Source organism: Vanellus vanellus (assembly GCF_965231255.1).
Source record: "Vanellus vanellus genome assembly, chromosome: Z".
Taxonomy (NCBI): domain Eukaryota; kingdom Metazoa; phylum Chordata; class Aves; order Charadriiformes; family Charadriidae; genus Vanellus; species Vanellus vanellus.
This window is the reverse complement of record NC_138908.1, coordinates 69,768,367-69,789,286: the sequence shown is the minus strand read 5'-3', so window position 1 is coordinate 69,789,286 and position 20,920 is coordinate 69,768,367. Positions and strand designations below refer to the sequence as shown.

Here is a 20,920-nt window from a genome sequence, read left to right as displayed (position 1 = left end):
GAGCAATTGACAGCTTGTTAGTACATCAGTCAACAGTAGACAGATCACGTAGGACCAGCCTACTACCTTTCTTTTATGGTTGGTATTGACCTGCTGCATCGGTTAACCTGCCATGTTTTTTTATAAGCAAGAAGTTAATGGCCTGTATAATATCTATAACCCAGACTGGGGAGGGAGGAGGAACTGGGCTTAAAGCCCGTGGCTTGCAACTCAGCAGTAGTTTGTAATTGAAGGTTTGATTAGTGTTTAAAGCTTTATAGGGAGCTTAAACCTGAGCCTATGTATCGCCAATTCTCAGTAGGACTTTGATTTCAGAAGCTGTGTGGTTTCTCTGCTGCTTTAGCTAAGGCAAATGCTCGTTAGTAATGTTGTCCTGTTAACAATACATTGAGTTTGTGGATTGCATTTTTTAACTATTAAATTGCCTGAAACCACTGCAGTTAATGCAGGACCTGCAGATACTTGGTGAAACTGGTTCTCAGGTTCACTTCAGAGAGGGCTTCATAGCATTCCTGATAGTCTGACTGAGCTGGACAGCAGGTCCCGGAAAGAGCTGGGTGTCCCAAAATGTAACACTAGTACCACCAGCATGATTCTGCTGAAACCTGTGCTGTTGTTAGCAAAATGTTGAGCCAGAGACTTACCAAACAAAGTGTCGATTCAATGAGCCTGGAATTTTTCAGTAAAGACTTAAATTTGACTATTTTTCTTTCCAAATGTGGTGACCCTACCACCTCATGTTTTTCTCTAGCAAAACCATGTAAGATGCGGCTTGTTGCATTTAGTGACTCTAGTGCAAAAGCAAGTAGGAGAACACATTTCCCCTTTTAAGAAGTTTGAGAAGTTTAAGTCAAGCAACTTCTGTGAAAGCAGAGCCACAGAATCATAGAATGGTTTGGGTTGGAAGGGACCTTAAAGATCATCTAGTTCCAACGCCCTTGCCATGGGCAGGGACATCTTCCACTAGACCAGGTTGCTCAAATCTGCTTCCAACCTGGCTGAACGCTTCCAGGGATGGGGCATCCACAATTTCTCTGTGCAACCTATTCCAATATCTCACTGCCCTTACAGTAAAGAATTTCTTCCTAATATCTAATTAAATCTACTTTCTTCTAGTTTAAAACTGTTACCCCTCATCCTATCACTACATTCCCTGATAAAGAGTCCCTTCCATCTTTCTTATAGGCCCCCTTTAATTACTGGAAGGCTGCTGTAAGGTATCTCTCGAGCCTTCTCCAGGCTGAACAACCCCAACTCTCTCAGCCTGTCCTCATAGGAGTGGTGCTCCAGCCCTCTGGCCCTCTTGTGGACTCATTCCAACAGGTCCATATCCTTCTTTTGTTGGAGGCCTCAGAGCTGCATGGTGGGTTTCAGTGGGGCAGAGGTGCAGAATCACCCCCGCTCGACCTGCTGGCCACACTTCTTTTGATGCAGCCCAGGATACAGTTGGCTTTTTGGGCTGTGAGCACACATCGCTGGCTCATGTCCACCTTTTCAACCACCAGTACCCCCAAGTCCTTGGCAGGGCTGCTCTCTGTCCCTTCATCCCTCAGCCTGTATTTGTGCATGGGATTGCCGCAATGCATGTGCAGGACCTTGTACTTGGCCTTGTTGGACTTCATGACGTTTACAAAGGCCCACCTCTCCAGCCTATCCAGGTCCCTCTGGATGGCATCCTTTTCCTCCAGTGTGTCAGCCATGCCATGCAACTTGGTGTCATCCACAGACCTACTGTCATTAGTATAAATACAGCAATTGAAGCTCATAAGTGATACTTGTCTTGATAATTCTCCTCTAGTTGGAAGAAGCTGAGGGTGGGCATGCTGTCCTATACTTACTGTGAAAGTTGGCGTCATCCAGACCTGACCATCTGTTGTACACAACCACCAAATTCATCTCCCCCATCGGTTCCAGCTGATGCTAGAAAATCCATTGAAGGTTCAGGATTGTGGTTCAGGATTGCTGTGGCTGTCCTTCCAGCAGACCCTTTTCTGTGGAACACTTGAAATGTGTCTCCAAGATGCAGATTTCTACTGGGCCAGTTCTGCCATGGCTAACTGCTCAGTTTATTTTTATCTCTTTTGTCTTACACAGTTTATTATCTAAGATTGAGAAGATGACTCATGCTTTAATCCTGCTTATTTGTATGTGGATTATTTTTACATTATGAAATAGGAAAGCTTAATACATGATTAGAGTTTTTAAGAAATCAGAAAATTCAGTGTTTGCCTGACCTGTGAGGAAGACTGGGCTTGTTTTTAGTATGACAGATGAAGATTTAACATAACTAGTAGTTAATACTAGAACATAGGGAAGTGACTTGCATGCAGCTATAGATTGCCAGTTGGTACTTAAACAGATTTTGAGTCAGTGTTCCTTATTTGTCACGGAAGCTAAGAGGAGTATATTATTTGAAGCATGTGCTCTATTCAAAGCTGTTTCTAGTCAAAAACTTTTGACACTTTTGGATTATTTTTTTTCCACATTCGTGTCTAAATAAATGTTTATTTCATTTAAAACTGAGAGCAAACCCAAGAGCACTTTGTCTATACCTGTAGATGTGGTTAATCTAGACAGACAATTTCTGAAAATAGAGGACTTTTAATAGTGCTGTGTTCTGCTGAGAAATGGTTAGATGATTATACCCATAGTGGTCATAGTATTTTCCTCTTTGGGTTAAAATTCAAACTCCTCCGTTTAGCTGTTGCTGTTTAAATCCATTTGTTTGGTGGTTCTTCCTGTAGAAATCAAATCAGGTGGATTGGAAAACAGTGATCTGTTCTTGTGTTCCTGCTGGGGTGCATGTGTGGGCAAGTCCATTGTGGAAATTTGAGAGAGTAATCATTTCTAGATTTATGTGGGGTTTTTGGGTTGTTTTTTTTTTGGTTTGTTTAATTCTAGTCAGACATTTAGTTTAACTCCTGAATGAGCAACAGTCATAAAACAACTGACTGGTACACCAAGGCATTAGCTCCACCCCAGTGCAGTGGCAGTTTAAGGCAACGTGAAGGTTATTGCTGTGAATTCAGGATAAGCCTAATAATGAGAATATGGATGTATGTCAGTAGGACTTGTCTATGGCTTTTCTTTTCCCCATTCTCTAAATCAAGGATCGTAATCCACATATGTACACAACAGTGGATATTTGGATGTCGCTTGGCTTCATGTTGCTTCTGTATTTGTGGCTAGAAGCCATGTCCTTGTTGCACAGCGTTGTTCCTGGAGGGCCAGCACTACTCAGGGACAGCAGACCCATGGTTCAGACCAAGTGGGGTGACACTTGCCAGAAGTGAGAGCTAAGACTCTGGAAGGAAGGCAATCAAGCAAATATCTCTTGACTGTAGGTCCTGTTAAAGGACCTCTGTGAAAAATTATCCTTTCATTAAAAAAGGATCAGGCCAAGATGCAAGAACAGCTTTTTTTAGGCATTTTGTCTTGACCTTTTCTCTTTCAGGCTCCAAAGGAAAAATAACTCCATCATAGAACACGTTCTGTGCACCTGAGTGTGTTTTCCAGTGCAAGCTCTTCTGGCAGCCTGCTTTGCATTGCATCTCTGCTGTGAGGTTTAAGAACACTACTGAAGCTCTGCCTGAATGTATTTTTGGCCAGTTTGTCCCCGTTTTCATATGCTAATGCACTTTTAGCTGGAATAGCTCTCATGTATATATTTATGCATTTTATTTTGCAGTCTTGCATGCTGTTGAGGTCAGATTAACAGGCCTAGACAGTTGTACTTGTTTCTTCCCACTGTCCATGAATACTTCTGCTTTTGGGTACTTCTGCTAATGCCACCCGCAGCTGACTACCCTTGTGCTCTGATGTGACATTTCCTGTATGTTTTGCCCTTATTTTTTTCCTGTTCCAGGAGCCTCAGCAAGTGGGACTCAGCAAATGCTGTGTTTCCTGTGTGTTTGTACACCCATAGCCGATAACGTCTATTCATCAGTACTTTTCAATTTCCCTCGCTCTTATTGATCTTTCTAGATAACCGCTGGAAGAAACTACTTAACCTGCAGTGCAGGGCTCCAGACCTGTGTGTGGCCCCTCACGTAGGCTTTTACAACTTCAACACCAAGAAATCCCAAGCAAACTCCAGTTTGAAAGTCCTGAGCTCTGTAGGAACAGTGGTTTTATTTTCTAGCCCGTGTCTAGAAAGTCAGTCCACAGCTTGGCAATTTCTGGACGAATATTGCTACGTTTAAATGTTTTCTGTTTTACAGTATATTCCTTGTACTGTACCAGCAGGCTTCTTAGTATTCTTTGTAATTTTTTAGGGTTTTTTTTGTGTTAGTATGGGTAAGTCTTACAGGAGTATATATTATTACCCCATGACACTTAGTTTAGTTTTTTTAATTTTTTTGATGTTTTCTTCAGTTTCATGGTCCAAATATAGCTGCTTATCCCATGGAAGGAAGTGACTTCATAAAAAGTTAGTGGTGAAATGAAGTAGGATTACTTTGGATGAAAATTTTTCCTGTGAAACATCAGAGCTCTGTTATTTTACTTCATTTAAGTCTTAATGAGGATTTTAAAAAAGAAAACCTGAAGAAACTGCCTTATACAAATTTACTTGCATAAATGTTATCGGGAGTTTGGTATAACTCCGTTTTTCTTCAGGTAGACTTGATACTCAGACCAAATTACTACTCAGTACAGCTTGAAATACCAAATAAAGTCTGGATCTGTCATAGTAGTAATTTTTTTCAAATTTTAGCCAAGAATGTCAATACTTGGCATAGAGATGTCTGCTCTTCAGGGCTGTCACAGTTGCTCTTGGATGTTGAAAGTGGAGAGTGGCCTGCCAAACCCTTTTCTTTTGGAAGGATGACTGTGACAATTGTAAATCAGAGCTTCCTCTGAAGGAATAAGATTTTGCAAGTTGTCTTCATGCAGAAGCTAAAACTTGTGAGCCTTTTTGAGGGATCGGTTGGTAAAACCCAAGCCTGGTGTGGGTTGGTGGGCCTGTCTGATCGGTGGGCTCGGGAGCCAAGCTGTCCTGCAGTCTGGGGTTTTCTGTACAGTGCAAGTTCCTCCCAGGCTCTTCGGGGAGGTGATCATGCACACAGCAACTGGACTGTCTGATCTTTGCCTTCAGCTCTTTTAAAGTAAAAAGGAGGTGGTCTCGGTTTGTCTTGTTCTTTATCCTCGGTGCAGAGCTCTTTTAAGAAGCAGCATTTGACATAGTTTTAGTATGGCGTTAAGGTGCTGGATATAAGGCAGGACCAGAGGCAGTGGGCACAAACTGAAATATGTGGAGGTCTGTCTGAACATTGAGAGACACTTTTTCACTGTGAGGGTGACTGAGCACAGGGACAGGTTGCCCAGGGAGGTGGCGGAGGCTGCATTTGTGAAGATCTTTTGGTCATGGTCCTGGGCAAGAAGGTCCAGGTGGCCCTGCTTGAGCAGGGGTGTTGGACCAGGTGATCTCCAGAGGTCCCTTCCCACTTCAACCACTCTGTGATTCTGTGGCCTCTGACCACAAGTGCTGTAGGCACTTCCCTGGTTCTTTGGAGTAGTTAAATGAACAGCAGCTGATGATAAGCATTTCTGTTTGATATACTTGACTGTTGTTTGGCTCAGGCAGGCTGACCCTCTGTGAGTTCTTAGATGAATGAACTTGTTATTTACCTCTGAGCTAGAGGGATGAGGCTAGAGGTGAGCAGACTGTTTCAATCTCTGGAGCCTTTTGCAAATTGAGATGATTCATTAACTCTGTAGATGTGGCTTAGCCATTTAAATTCAAGGCCCTAACTTTTCATTTGTCTTGTTGCGTGGTGATACCTACTTACTTGTTATAGAGCTAAATTCAAAGAGGAGGCATCTACGTATTACATACCTGTTCTGCAGTGCTGCTTTTAGCAAGAGTAGAAGTATCCATGGAAATTGTTCAGCCAGTCATCAGCATACTGGCAGCTTATTTACCGAGCATCCTCTGCTTTCTGAAGCTGTTGATGAAATATTTTAGCACACCTTTAAGTTACAGAACAAACTGATAAGTTTAACACTTAACTTTAAATTACAGAACAGACTGTATTCCACAGCAATGACATTGCCCGTACTTCTCCTTACTGGTAATGCCAGTGCAATGTTAGCTGTAGGCTCACCACTGATGGTGGCTCAAAAAGCCTGCAAATGGTCGAACAGAGATTCATCGAGCTGTAATTATTCTGACAGAAAGGCTTTCTTCGACCAAGTTGAAAGATTGCATCCTGATAAATAAGCCAAATAAATGAGACGCATGAAATCGCAGGGTGGAGTTGGCAGTTTCTCTTGTGTGTAGAAGTAATAGCCTGTGGAAACAGCAGCCTGAAAAACGTACGCTGCAGCAGCAGTCTGCTCGTCAGGTGCTTGTGTTTCATTCACAGCAGATATTTCGAGAGGATGCATGAATGGGAAACCTGATTTCGGTAACACAGTTGTTTTTTTGAGGTTATTTGCTGTGGATTTCTTGTTCTTTCTGGTGGTAAACCAAGGTCAGTTTGTGCTTCAAACGTGCAATTGAAAATTCCTCATCTAGCAAATTGGACCTGTGGTGCTCAGCAGCAGATGTTGTCTGTGGGAGGCGAATACCTTCTTTTCTCCTTTCCACTTTCTCCTTTCTGCTCCAAATGGATCACGAGGGGCGAACAGCAGACCCTGCAATGGGCAGTGCTGTAACTGGCCATAGGCTTGCATGCTCCTTCCCTCCCCACAGCAGCACCGTTCGGGTTCCCAGTGCAACACCGCGGGCTCTGGAGGAGCAAGGGGAGCGCGGGGGTACGCATTCTAGCTGGGGAGTAGAAAGAAAGGGTTTAAGTGTGTGAGGCAATTAATGGGACGTAACACCTCGTATCCCGGTAAACCACTACTAAGAAGCTTTGTAAAGATGACCTGAAAGGTTTGTTTGGATGTTTCCTGATCACCCACGTGCTTATCTGTGTGTGTGACCAAGCTCAGCTGGTAGCTGCTGCTGCTGTCTGCTGCTGCTGTCTGCTGGTTGGTGGCAACCAGGCAAAGTCCAGGAGCCCCTCTGTTGGAGGTGGTTTCCTGATCTCAGCTGTAAGACCACTTGGAGATTTCGTTCCCACAAGTTAATCACAGATTGTAAATACACAGAGCAGGACAGTGATGCAGTTCTGGAGCAGCCAATTCCATTCTTTTCTGCAGTTTCTTCAGCACCGAGGCTGTCTTTGTACTTAGCTCATGCTTGGATTTCTTGACATCAACAGGTGTCAGATGCAGGAAGATTGTATTTGTTGGGTATTGGATTGCAGTTAACTGTAATTGTCAGACCCTGCCCGTCCTCTCCCCTTTGCTGTGGAGTTCTGTGGTGTGTGAGTCTCTATGGAAATGGGATTGGATGTGGCTGGCTGGCACCACTGTCTCTTGGAAGGGTGTGCAACTTTGAGTAAAGGCACTTGAATAAATTGCTGGAAGTGCCTGTTCAAAGCTTCTGGCACAGATGAATTTCTCTACACAAACTAGGAGAAGTTCTGTTTCTGGGATGGTAATTAGTTTTTAACTGATGGGGGAAAAGGAAGCAATGGCAGAGTAATTGCAGAATAATTCAGGCTAGAAGGAGCCTCAGGAGGTCATCTAATCTAGCCTGCTGCTCAAAGCAGGATCACTTTCGTTATGACTGTATTTATAAACCCCTTCTGCTTAACATCCTTTTTACCCTCTTTCTTCTGCTTGCCATGCAGACACTTATTTGGCAGTACCAGCTCCAGATGAGCACACTAAGTGCAGTGAAGAATGAAAGCATACAGATGGTGACTGAATTACTTGCACAGAAACCTGTTGCAAAAAAATCTAATCTTCAGCCAGCGGCCTCACCTGCCTGTTTATAAGAGTCTGTCTATATGAACTGCAAAATGTTTCCATGGTCTAAAGAGTGTCAAGATTAAGTATTTAAATTCTCCAGCTTCCAAGAAGAATTATGCTAGAATGCAACTGCTAAGTACTGTTTGTCTTGTTATTGGTGTGAATTTATTTGAAAAATCTGGTCTGCAATCCAGGGCACAGTATCAAAGGTAGTAGATAGATTGTCCTTAAGCTTTTTTTGACGCAGGGGAAATGTCACCTTTGTCAACACTTGGCAGTCTTCCATTCTAACTCAAATACAATTTGAAGGTTAATGCTCTAGATATTTCAAAGATCCCTGTTTTATTAGTTATGATTCCTCTTGCTTTTTCTGTTGTCCCCTTCCTCTATAGCACAATAGTTGTAACCCTTAAGGTAATTAGCTAACTGTCTGGGTGCTTTTAGCACATGACAGGTGCATAGTTAGTATAACTTTTATGTAGATTTACCTAGAGTTTAAATTACTTAGCAGATTCAGGGAAAGCAACGTGTCTGAAGTGGCATAGAAGTCAGTGTAGCATACATGTTTGCATATTTGTGTAGAGCCCTTAACAGGTCCGTGATTCTTGGCTGCTGTGGCCATGTAAGTCATTTAATGAACTAGTCAATGTAAGCTGACTGCTATGTATCTAGAGATGTAATTAATGGAATGCTTATAAAAGTGTGTGTCTCTACTGAGATAAAGGACATGGTTTTTTATAGCTTCTATTTGTATTACTCAGAGCACTTACTGTAGTGATTAACTTCTACAAAATCAATTTGTCTTACAGCTTGCCTTGAAGGGATCTAACTATGCTGGTCTGCTGGAACGGCATCGCATTCATACAAAAAACGTGGAGCATGTTGTAGACAGTTTACGGTAAGAATATATGGCTGTTGAGAATTTCAGACACAGTGCAAATATCCATGGATTAGAACAAAAGGAAGCTTTGTGTTACAAGCTGTAATAATATAGGAATACTGAAAACAGGATGGTGCAAATGAACAGTCATTCCTGAAACAATCGTAATGTGGACTAGCTCAGTTCAGTTAACTAACACACTGCGTTATTATCATGAAAACAAAAGAAAAAGTTGTAAAGGATTTGTGTGAGTGTCAAATGACTATAAGCCAAATATCACTGTAATTATTCCTTAATTGCACGTCAGTTTTTCAGAAGGCTGTGACAAGAAGCATTATAGGACACATTCAGGCTTTTTCTGCACTTTATAGGAGTGAGAAGATAGAAGTTCGTCTTGTTAAACGTCGAGAATATAATGAAGAGACAGTTCGGTGGGCAGATGCTGTTATATCAGCAGGAGGTACGACTTTATGGAAGGGAAGTATTTGTTTCAGTATGTTTTCATAGATAACATTTTTCAAAAATATTTTGCAGTGTGTGGAGCATCTGGAGGTGTGCATATTTTGAAAACAAGCTGCTTATCTAATTGTCAGAAAATATGACAAAATGCAATGGTTGTGACCACCCCTTCTACCTCCAGTATCTAAAACTGTAGCACTAGGAAGTGAATCCTGGTGCATGGACACTTTGGAAATGTTTAATTGTCTTGTGTAAAACAGTATAAACTGTTGAATTTACTATAGTTCTCAATTAAAGAGGATGAAGTGCTGTCATGTGATTATACATAGCCCTAAACCTTATTCTTTGTTTTTTGGTATGTGAGGTAGTGGAGATTACTGTACTACCTTTTTCTCCCCTTGCTCAAACTGTCTTTCTTGCTTTCACACTTAATTTCAGTGACTGGTGAGTCTAGGTGGACACTACAGGTAAAAGTGTGCAACTTTAGAGCAGCCTGTGCCACTGATTAGAGCTTTTTAAATGAACCAACAGAGCAACTAACCTGTTTTTTTTTAACATTGGATTGCAGCAGTTCATTCAGTGTTATTTTTTGTGATTTGCTGCAAGTACTGCAGTGTGTTGCTGGGCTCTGACACAATGTTCAATCATGTGGCAGTTAAGGACCACTGCTCTGCCTTTCTCTCCTCCCCACTTGTCTGCTTTACCCTTAGCCCCTGGATACCATGCAATGTGGGTAGAAAGGGATATGTGTACTTTCTGAAGCACCCTAATACACTCTGTAGATTTCAAAGAATTCCTCTAAGCTGAAGATTAAACCACCACTTTGGTTGTGGCAACGTTTGTCATGGTTATGAGGCAAGCAGCTGGGTTTTCAGACCTTATATCTTGGTGCAAAGACTGATCCAGGTCATAGTTGTCCTTCTGTTTAACAGACAGGAAAGAATATCAGTATCTGAAGAAACCAGTGACGCTTAAAAATTTCTACTTCAGCAGTTTTAATCTCGGACTTCTTTTCCAAGCATGCCTATTTGGGGCCAAATAAGACTTAAATTGTGCCTTCTAGGAGAACAACTGAGATGGAATGAAAGTATTTGTTTTCATGTGATTCCCAGTAGAATTTGGTATTGTTTCCTGTCTTCTGTGGCTTTGATTAGCGATACTTTCTAAATTTATTTTCTTAAAGAGTTTCTCTTACCAGCTCATAAACATACAGGAATTTCCATAAATTTCTTTTCAAACTTGCTTCGGCCAAATTCGGTTGCCTCAACATCTATAGCTCTCAGATAAGTCGTATTTTTTCCAATCACATTTGCCATCTTTAATTCACTTGTCACTACTCTGCTTTGAAAGGTGTCATAGTTTTGTGGTCCCATTTTATTTTTGTGCAGCTTACCTCATCGGTTGTTAAGAAAAAAGCAGGTAGAGGTAATGCTGCAGTACACGTGAGATTATTTTGTTTGGGATACTAGAATGTGTAGCGAAACTAACTTTTGGTTTGCTTTTTCTGTAGGTGATGGTACAATGTTGTTGGCAGCCAGTAAGGTCTTTGATAAGTTTAAACCAGTTATTGGAGTGAATACTGATCCAGAAAGGTAAAAACACATTTGGGAAAGCAATGCTTTATTTAATATCAGGCACAATACACATCTGTTTTCATGATACATGAGGCATGCCTGTAGCATTTGGCAGTGTTAATGTCTGTTTTAGTGGATTGTAGATATCAAGCGAACCTGTAGTTTTATTGGAAAAGCTTCCATGTTGAGTTATGCTGTCTCAACTGAGAAGACGTTGAGTAGTATTGGATAAGCGTGGCTGTGTTAAACTGCCACAGCTGTTTTCACACACCAGTGTAACAGCACTTGCAGTTAGTTAACTTGTGTTACTAACCAGAAGTTTGAGGCTAGAGATGGCGGTATAGAACAGAGTTAGGAAAAGAGACTTGCCAAAAGCAACTGAGTGTGGTGCCAGAACACACAGAAGCTTGGTTTCGTTGTGAAGAAGGTGAGTCCTATTGGAAATCCAGTAGGGCCTCAGATGAACAAGTTTGTTCTGGTTTCTTCATGTAAACCACGTCATACCTCAGAGGACGCAGTCTCCTCAGCCAATTAATGGCATTTAGTTGTCCTATTATAAACTCCACACAAGTTGCATCCACCTAGTCATAAGATTGATTTGGGCAGGTGGATACAGTGTATTAGTACTGCCTGGTTGGTATAACCTTCAAATGGATGGCAAGTAAAACTCAGAATTCCCCAAGGATCTTGTCTGCTGAGATTTCCAGATTTAGGTTTCTGCTTTTGATATGACCATTTGCTTTAATGTTGGTGGGTAAGAAAGTGGTGGCTAAAAGTTTTAATTCCTTCCATACCTCACTCCTCTTCCAAAACTTTTCAAATGCTGTGAACAGATATTCTACAGTATGAAGCCTGAATAGCAGGGTTCGAATAACAAGTGCCTTCAAGTTATCAAATATCACTCATGAAAGGGGAGCAGTGTTTAGTCTTCTGGCTTTGACATGAGATTCTTTTGATCTTTGGCATGTTGCTTACCTGTCTCATATCACGAACTTGTGTGTAAATGGAAGAAATTTTCTTTCTAACTTGCAAGGTTTATTAAGCTTGAAATCCTTGCCTAGAACTATGGTGACGGGAATTATATTAGTACCTACATATTCCTGCAGGATTACTAGCTGAACAGCCAGTTTTTAGGGGGAATGTGGGAGAAACATGCTATGTATCACACACATACACCCCAGGAGCTGAAAGGCGTGTATTGTGGTGATGTGCTATTATGTAAGAATAGTATACGTCCATAAAGGTCAAAGTGTAGCTTTGCTTGTGTAACAGAAAGAGATGTTTGTTTTGTTTTGTTTTTTAGAGGTACCAAATCCTAATAGTTATACTGTCATTTTCATTGTCCTTTTTTGCTGCCAGATCGGAGGGTCATTTATGCTTGCCTGTGAGATACACACACTCTTTTCCTGAAGCACTACAGAAGCTTTATCGTGGTGAGTTCAGGTAGGATTCACTGATCTTTGGTTTTCCAAAACATATTTTGGTTGGAAAATACTTACTGATGTATCTTAATGCCTCAAATCATGAATTCTGTGTAGATGTTTACCATGTTGAAATAAGGGTTTGTGGTCAAGAGTGAGATTGGAACACAAAGGATAAAGTTGACTGCAAGTTCCAGCAAAAAGACTTTTGTTAAGACCTTCAGTAGTTTATTTTCTTTTCTGACTTAGCAAATTCATAAATGAGGAACTGCATTCTTGTAAAGGGTGTATTGGTTTACATGTTTTAACACTCGAAAGCATACGTAGTATAGTAATGGGCCATACTAATAGAAACTAATGAAGCCTATACAGTTAGGAAATGGTCACTCTGTTGCATCTAGGGGTTTGGTGATTAAGGTAAAGTGGCTAAAATTTTGTTAACAGATTAGTGTAAGACAAAGCTTTTCTTTATGCTGAAGATAGCTTAATGTTTTCAATACTCGATATTCTTAAAATAGAGGAATCTCACTTGAATTAAGAAGGAAGCAAGCTGAATTTTAAAGGACAGACTAGGGAGGAGTTCTTTAATAACTTTTTAAAAAGAGACATTGTTCTTTGGTGTATTAACATTCCAGAATGCTTTTGTGGTGGTAAACCATCAGACAGAAATGAGTCATCACATGCAAATATATTGTGATCGTGTTTTGTTTATACTTCCAGCATATTTAATTTGTAGCTTGAAGTGTAAGCGTATTTGTGCTGTAGAAAAATTCTGAAATGAGGTGAATATGGTCATTAGGATTGATTAGAAATAACTGGAGGGGTTTCAATAGGTATTGCTAAATTAAAAGGTACTTTCAACTCACATATTCTGAGACTTAGAAAACAGTAGCTTTTGACTCTTCGTCATGCTAAGTTGCTTAGGTAAAGCTTGATAATCTAGGCACTTCTAGTGTTTTGTTGGATGCCACGTCATATTTTTGTTGCTGACACTCCTGTTGTTGCTCATTATGGAGCTGAAGCCTTACCAGAGTGAGAAAGGATCTCCCTGGTAATTTTTCCAGAATAATAGGAACTGATATTCCTAAGCAAGGACCTGAGCAGGTGTTCCACTTGGCAGTTCTTAGATTTATTTGGCCCTAAGGCCAAACTTTAAAATAGGTGGGTAACTGGATCAGCCCATTTGTGATAGCTTCTCGTTCTTTTGGATTTGCATATGGATGGTGTGGTGCCAGAGACTGGAAAAGGGGGATTGTCTTTTCTCCTTATCCTTGAAGCGTCAGCCATTTTAGTGCAACAATCTGTGTAAGCCCTTACCTTGTAGACCCATGAAACAACAACATTACTGATTTACAAAGGACAGACTACATCAGCCTACCCATGTTTCTTTTTTGATGGTCAGTGGTGTAACAGGATCTCAGAATAAGGGTACAATAGAGGTACAGTCCCATTTTCTAATTTTTTAGGGGTTTTGACATGTTGTAGCATGAGTATTGTTAGGAGCGAAGCATAGTGATATTCATTGCATGCTGTCTGCCTGACTAACTAAAATCATACTTGGAATTTAAGGGCAGATAGGGAATTGTACTAAGGATGTGTTGAATCACAGAATCATAGAATCATAGGGTTGGAAGGGACCTCTGGAGATCATCTAGTCCAACCCCCCTGCCAGAGCAGGGACACCTTAGAGCAGGTTGCACAGGAACGTGTCCAGGCGGGTTTTGAATGTCTCCAGAGATGGAGACTCCACCACCTCCCTGGGCAGCCTGTTCCAGTGCTCTGCCACCCTCAAGGTAAAGAAGTTCCTCCTCATGTTTAGGTGGAACTTCCTATACTCGAGTTTGTGCCCGTTACCTCTTGTCCTGTCACTGGGCACCACCAAAAAGAGCCTGGCCCTATCCTCCTGGCACCCACTCTTTCAGTATTTATACGCATGGATCAGGTCCCCCCTCAACCGTCTTTTTTCCAGACTAAAGAGACCCAATTCCCTCAGCCTTTCTTCATAAGAGAGGTGTTCCAGTCCCCTAATCCTCTTGGTAGCCCTATGCTGCACCCTCTCCAGCAGTTCCCTGTCCTTCTTGAGCTTGGGAGCCCAGAACTGGACACAGTACTCCAGGTGCAGCCTCACCAAGGCAGAGTAGAGGGGGAGAATGACCTCCCTCGGCCTGCTGGCCACACTCTTCTTGATGCACCCCAGGATGCCATTGGCCTTCTTGGCCACAAGGGCACATTGCTGGCTCATGGTCATCCTGTTGTCCACCAGGACTCCCAGGTCTCTTTCTACAGAGCTGCTCTCCAGCAGGTCAGCCCCCAACCTGTACTGCTGCATGGGGTTATTCCTCCCCAGGTGCAGTACCCTACACTTACCCTTATTGAATTTCATAAGATTCCTCTCCACCCAACTCTCCAACCTGTCCAGGTCTCTCTGTATGGCAGCACAGCCTTCTGGTGTGTCAGCCACCCCTCCCAGCTTTGTATCATCAGCAAACTTGCTGAGGGTGCACTCTATCCCCTCATCCAAGTCGTTGATGAACGTATTGAACAGGACTGGACCCAGTACTGACCCCTGGGGAACACCACTCGTCACTGACCTCCAACTAGACTCTGCACCCCTAACCACAACCCTCTGAGCTCTGTCTTGCAACCAGTTTTCTATCCACCTTGCTGTCCATTCATCTAACCCACTTTTCCTAAGCTTCCCTATGAGGATGCTGTGGGAGACCGTGTCGAACGCCTTGCTGAAGTCAAGGCAGACCACATCTACTGCTCTTCCCTCATTTATCCATCCAGTCACACCATCATAGAAGGCTATCAGATTAGTCAGGCATGATTTCCCCTTGGTGAATCCATGCTGAGTACTTCTGATAGCCTTCTCTTCCTCCACGTGCCTTGAGATGACACCCAGAAGAAGCTGTTCCATCATCTTTCCAGGGATGGAGGTAAGGCTGACCAGCCTGTAGTTCCCCGGGTCCTTCTTCTTGCCCTTTTTGAAGACCAGAGTGACACTGGCTTTCCTCCAGTCCTCAGGCACCTCACCTGTTCTCCAGGACCTTTCAAAGATGGTGGAGAGTGGCCCAGCAATGACCTCTGCCAGCTCCCTCAGCACTCTTGGGTGCATCCCATCAGGACCCATGGACTTGTGAATATCTAATTGACCTAATTGGTGCCTCACTTGATCCTCCTTAACCCAGGGGAAGTCTTCCTCTTTCCCCGTTACTTTCTCCAAGGCCTGGGACTCCTGAGGGCTCGGCCAGGTAGTAAAGACCGACGCAAAGAAGGCATTCAATAACTCCGCCTTCTCCGCATCCTCCGTCACCATGGCTCCTGTCTCATTCAACAGTGGGCCCACAGCTTCTCTGGTCATCCTTTTGCCTCCAGTATACCTGAAGAAGGCCTTGCTGTTGAGCTTGATATTCCTTGCCAGGTTTAGTTCCAAGGCAGCCTTGGCTTTCCTTGTTTCATCCCTGCACACTCGGGCAGCATTCTTGTAATCTTCCCAAGGGGTTAGGCCATTCTTCCACTGAGTGTAAACTTCCTTCTTCCACTTGAGCTTTTTCAGAAGCTCCCTGCTCAACCAGGCAGGCCTCCTGCATCCCTTGGCCAATTTCTTGCTCTTTGTGATGCATCGATCCTGAGCTTGGAGGAAGTGGTCTTTGAATACCAACCAGCTTTCTTGAGCCCTTTTGCCTTCCAGACCTCTAGTCCACGGGATCTCCGCAAGCAGTTTCTTGAAGACATCAAAGTTGGGGCTCTACAAGGATGACAATGGGGAAAAATTAGTAATGTACTCATATAAAGAGTAAATCTTCCTTGCTGTAATTTCAGGAAACGTAAGTTGGTTACTGCCACCAAGATATCAACAATATGAACTGGGAAAAGATGTGCTCGTAACAATCCATTGTGATTTGCTTTCTTAATCAAAACTACTATTACTGTTTTGTTTTATGTAATCTCTAAATTGTAAGAGGAAAAAGGAATTGATACCTCCTCTTGCAAAAAATAAAAAATCTGAATCTTGTAACAGCTTAAAGACGAATGCCTTCACTTCTTTCTTCATTTGAATTCTACTTAAGCACCCTAAAGTTTCTAGGCTAGGAGAGATTCATAAAATGAGAGGATACTTGTGGCCCTTATGTATAAAGGGGTGGACAGAGCTGCTTTTCTGGACATGTACAAATACAAACAAAAGGTGGTAAAAATACAGCGTGTATTGCTGTATAAATTCCTGAGAGCTTGTTGTTCTCCAAATCATTGCATCAGTCATGAATTCGGAAGTTAGGATCACATGCCAGAAAAGATGAGTTGTTATTATTATAGATAACATTATAGATGTTTGTAGATTACTTTTGGCTGGTGTCCTCTTATTTTACACTTACAAAAAACATTAGATAGCAAATTGGCAAGTGTAAAGTATTTACATTTTAGTATGATTAGCTTGCAAAATTTAGAAATTATAGTGGAAGCTATAAAACTTGAAATGTGTCTTTGAATATATTTAACTTTTAATCTTAAAATGCTCTGCTTTGAGAGTGAAGACTCTCTGATCCTATCTAATTCTGTAATGAATATTTCAGCTACTGATACCAATTTCTTTCTCCTCTCTAAGGTGGCAGTGGCGGCAAAGAATCCGACTGTATCTTGAAGGAACCGGTATCAACCCAACCCCTGTAGATTTACACGAACAGCAGCTAAGCCAAGAGCAACACAGCAGGGCTCACATAAATGAAAGATTCCAGGATCAAAGTAGGTTAAAATCTGACAAGAATGTAATCACTTTGCTATAACTTGGAGGAGCAGATAAAGATTTGTAACACTTGAAGTATTTGAAGTCTGGTTGCTGTATTTAAGAGGCAGGAAGAGACAGGTCTCATTATCTGAAAAGCTGGATTAAGGTTTTTTAGAAGGTAGTATTTTTTGTTTCTGTATGTTTATTCTGGACTGTACACTTTGAACCAGTTTTCAGTATTAACAGTAAATTTGGAGATGTTTTAAATAGTATTATCTGCTGATAAAATACCTGAGCTCTTTTAAAATGCGGTCTCTTAGGGTTACTGTAGACACTTGGGGTTACCACATGAACATTTTTCTATTGTTTAGCTGCTCCATGCTAAATGTGCATGTGTGTGTGCATGCCCTTGTGGTAGGTTACTTCCTGACTGAAAAAGCTGGTCACAGACTGCCAACAAGCAAATGAGAAATTAGAAGTGAGAATCTCTCCCTGGGTAATTCTTTAGTCATCAGACACCTTCAACTGTTTTCTTTATGATGGATTGAAGGTGCATGATTCTATCCTTAAACTGCATCTAGCACTGCATTTCCTCGCTGAGAAGTCCTTAGTTAACGTGAACAATTTGTTAATCCCTCTTAATTACTCTGTGGTATAAAGTCTAATTCTTTGAACTTTATTCAAATTATCTGTTAAGTCACTGTCAGTGAATTTAACTGGGCTGGAAGAGTGACTGACTGAATAGAAGACTTCAATCTGTTTGGTTGCCCATGAGTTTTCAGGGAAAGCAATGTCTGAACATAGGTGTCATTGCTTTATTGACCTTGGTTCAAATATTTGTAATCTCCAGTAAAGGACAGTGACTGGCTACAGACTAAATCAGTAAAAAATTGAGTCCTTGAACAAAATGGGGAACTAGGTCTGGAATACCAACTGAGGCAGCAGAGTATGTCCTCCAATGAGTTGTGAATTGTTTTTGAAACTTGGGTTCTCAGGCCATGATTCAAGTTTGTTATATTCAATATCTGCAGGATCTGACATTTCTGGTCCACATCTTTTACCAGTGAGAGCACTCAATGAGGTCTTCATTGGGGAATCTCTTTCATCCAGGTATGTTTAATTGTTTGTTGCTGTAGCAAGGCGCAATTGACTTAATTTCTTTTTGTGACGTTAGAATGGACAATCATTGATGACATATCTTTCTTGTCAGATTTCAGTTCTAGTCCATGAATGTATAACGCTAATTGTATTATTGCTGATTACAAAGTGTATTTTCAGAGATGTAAGTGCAGTGATGTTAATTTCTGGTTTTCCACATTCCTGTCTGACCATTCTTTCACCTTTCATTATTCCTGGCTGTTTTCTTTCCTCTTCATTGTTTTACTTCTTTCCCAGTTAGTTCTGACGTAACCAAATGCCTTCAGTTGCCAACTTTACAGCAGGTTGAAGGTTTAAATGCCTGTCCTTAAACAGCCTCCTCCCCTGCATCTCTTCTTAAGTATCTTTTCATAAGCTTTTAGCATGACCAAGCAGAAATAGCATTTAGCATGACCAAGTACTCCTTTCCCTGCCACTCCGTCATTAGAGACAAAGGTATCAGCCTGCCTTTGGCAGAAGCTTTGTTATTGTAGGAAAACACTTATTTCCTTGTTTTAAGAAACAGGTTTGTATCAAATTCTAGTACTGCATTTTCCAGGATACCTTTGACTGTCCTTTCTGTCCTGGAGATCAATGCATTTCTGCCAGCCAAATGATAACAAGAAGGGTGTGGGGAATGTGATTGGGGCTGTAGGAAAGGAGTTAAGGCGTGATCCTTAGTCAGGATTTGGCCAAACTTTTACTTGTATTTTACGTCCCTTTTCCTTTTATTCTGTATCTTAAAAAAAAAACCAAACAAACACCACCAAAACCCAACAAACACTTTAGTGTGTACCATCTTCTTGTGTTTGTACAGTGCCTGGGACACTGTGATTGCTGCTGGAAACAGTATATATGTTCCATGTGCGCTTTATCTTCCATCTAGGCTGCAACCTCAGACTGCCAGAAGGAATTAGTCTCAAAGAGATATAAACTTTGCTCTCTACTAAAGCAAACCTAATTTAATCAAGATTCTAAGAAGTTTCTTTAACATACCGTGATAGAGGAACACAAAGCTGCTTTGCAACACTTTATAATAGCCCTCTACTTCTGAGTGTCACAAATACATTGTGCTCTTTGGTTCTAGCATATTTGAGAAGCATTGAGGAACACAACCCCTGTAGGAACAAATCTCTAGTAATAAATATTGTGTAAACAGGGCCTTACACTTTAAGACTTAAATAATGATGTCACACAAATGAATCTTCTGTGAGCTTCAGATGCACGAGTCTGCTGTATATTAAAACAAAATGACTCTAGGTACTTCTTCCAAGGTCTTATTGTGTGTGTAAAGAAGGAAATTGAAGAGAAAAAAAAAAACCTTTCATACCCAACTTGCAAAAATTATCTTAAACTGAATCAAGCTGTGCACCTGTGTTCTTAATTTGCTTCCAGTTCTTTCATCTTCCCATCTTCTCAAAGAGTGAATATACAAAATGCCCTCAGTTGCTAAGAGTCTAAACTCTTTGACACCAAATATTCGAGGTGTATTCCTAGTCGATTCATGCTGAAACATTCATCACCTAAAACAGCTCAGTAAGCTCCTTGTACTAAGAAAGGTGAAACTCAGTCATGCTGAACACAGTGAATGTGCTGTTTTTCTGTTAATCTGAAGACTGTATGTTTGAATATGAACATGAACAACTTTAGTTCATAAATATACCCCTGGATGTTCTGAAGCTTACAGAGAGAGACTGGCTGGTCACTCGACACCTAACATTAGGAATTCCCTGATACATGAATAATCGGATTCATCATGCAGAATGGTGGTTGTGCCCCGAGAGTTACTACATTTGAGTTGTGGGAAGAGTTTGCCCTGGACAGAAACATAAGCTTGCTGACTGTTGTAGAATTAAAACTGTTAGTGAAGCATCACAGTGGATTGGACTGCCTTACCTCTTAGTGTTCCCTAATGTAATTTTATGAGACCAAATCACAGAGTAAACACAGTTTTTTTGTAGGTCAACAATTATGCAAGGAGGGTAATGTATTTGTAGTTTTGTTTGTGAGTCCAGCAAACCCTGCTTGTATATGAAGCTATTCCCAGATGAACCACAGAGTTGTTCTTTGTGCGTAATTTAATATGAAAAGTGGCTGCAGAAAAACTGCCTAAAAGTTCATGCTGCAAATTACCGTTGTCCATTATAAAAACTGCTATAAAACAGTGAATCAAAAGTGGTGCCAAATCAGAAGCATTGTGCAAAGCCTGTGAAATTGTCATCCAGATTTGAAACTAGCCCTTCTAAATTTTTATGTGCCTGATAAGGCTGTGTGTTCTGTCTTATTCAGGGAGAACTTTAAGTCCTGCAAACCCAGTTTTAAATTCTCGCTTCATAGGGCCTCCTATTATGAGATATCAGTTGATGATGGTCCTTGGGAAAAACAGAAGAGTTCAGGGCTTAATGTGTGTACTGGAACAGGATCAAAAGCCTGGTAAGTACATGTTGCTGGTTTGATATAAAATACTGCTTCAGATAAGCTAAATGGACCTATTTTATTTGAACATTTTGTCCATACTGGGACTGTCTTGGGCTATGGGTAAGTCAATGCATGACAGTTGTGTCCAAATATTCTCACGGTCGATATGGTTCAAAGCTGTCTCAGGTGTATGAGGAGAACAGAGCACCCCTCACTTGTGGGTATGGAGAAGAGTTGAAAGAGTGAGGAACTGAGGCACTGAGAGAAAAGTTTACCTTAGGTGTAATTTTGGTGAATGAGGTTGCATGCCACATGAGGAGATGAATGGTTGGGGGTGATAGAAGGAGATTCTGCTCTGACTTGTGGAGCGTATTGCGGGGTGAATTGAACTACTTGTTGGCTAAAATTGAAATGCTTAGATGAAGTACCTCAGAAAACTTAGAAAAATCTAAGCTCTAATAAGAATGGGAATACATGTACTTGGAAACAGTGTTAAGTTTCT

General features: G+C 41.4%; 1 protein-coding gene across 2 annotated transcripts in view; it reads left to right on the top strand.

Moving 5' to 3' along the window:
- Nucleotides 1-20,920, top strand: part of NADK2 (NAD kinase 2, mitochondrial) — a gene marked incomplete at both ends in the record, with an annotated part of 34,106 nt that overhangs the window by 7,863 nt on the left and 5,323 nt on the right. The window contains 7 exons of one of the 2 annotated variants that reach the window (XM_082497824.1): nucleotides 8,613-8,701; nucleotides 9,055-9,143; nucleotides 10,653-10,734; nucleotides 12,076-12,159; nucleotides 16,744-16,880; nucleotides 17,895-17,973; nucleotides 20,290-20,433. In XM_082497824.1, the coding sequence (XP_082353950.1) occupies nucleotides 8,613-8,701; nucleotides 9,055-9,143; nucleotides 10,653-10,734; nucleotides 12,076-12,159; nucleotides 16,744-16,880; nucleotides 17,895-17,973; nucleotides 20,290-20,433 (704 nt within the window). Of the gene's footprint in view, nucleotides 1-8,612; nucleotides 8,702-9,054; nucleotides 9,144-10,652; nucleotides 10,735-12,075; nucleotides 12,160-16,743; nucleotides 16,881-17,894; nucleotides 17,974-20,289; nucleotides 20,434-20,920 lie in introns of those variants that run through there. The other variant, XM_082497825.1, reaches the window with a different exon arrangement.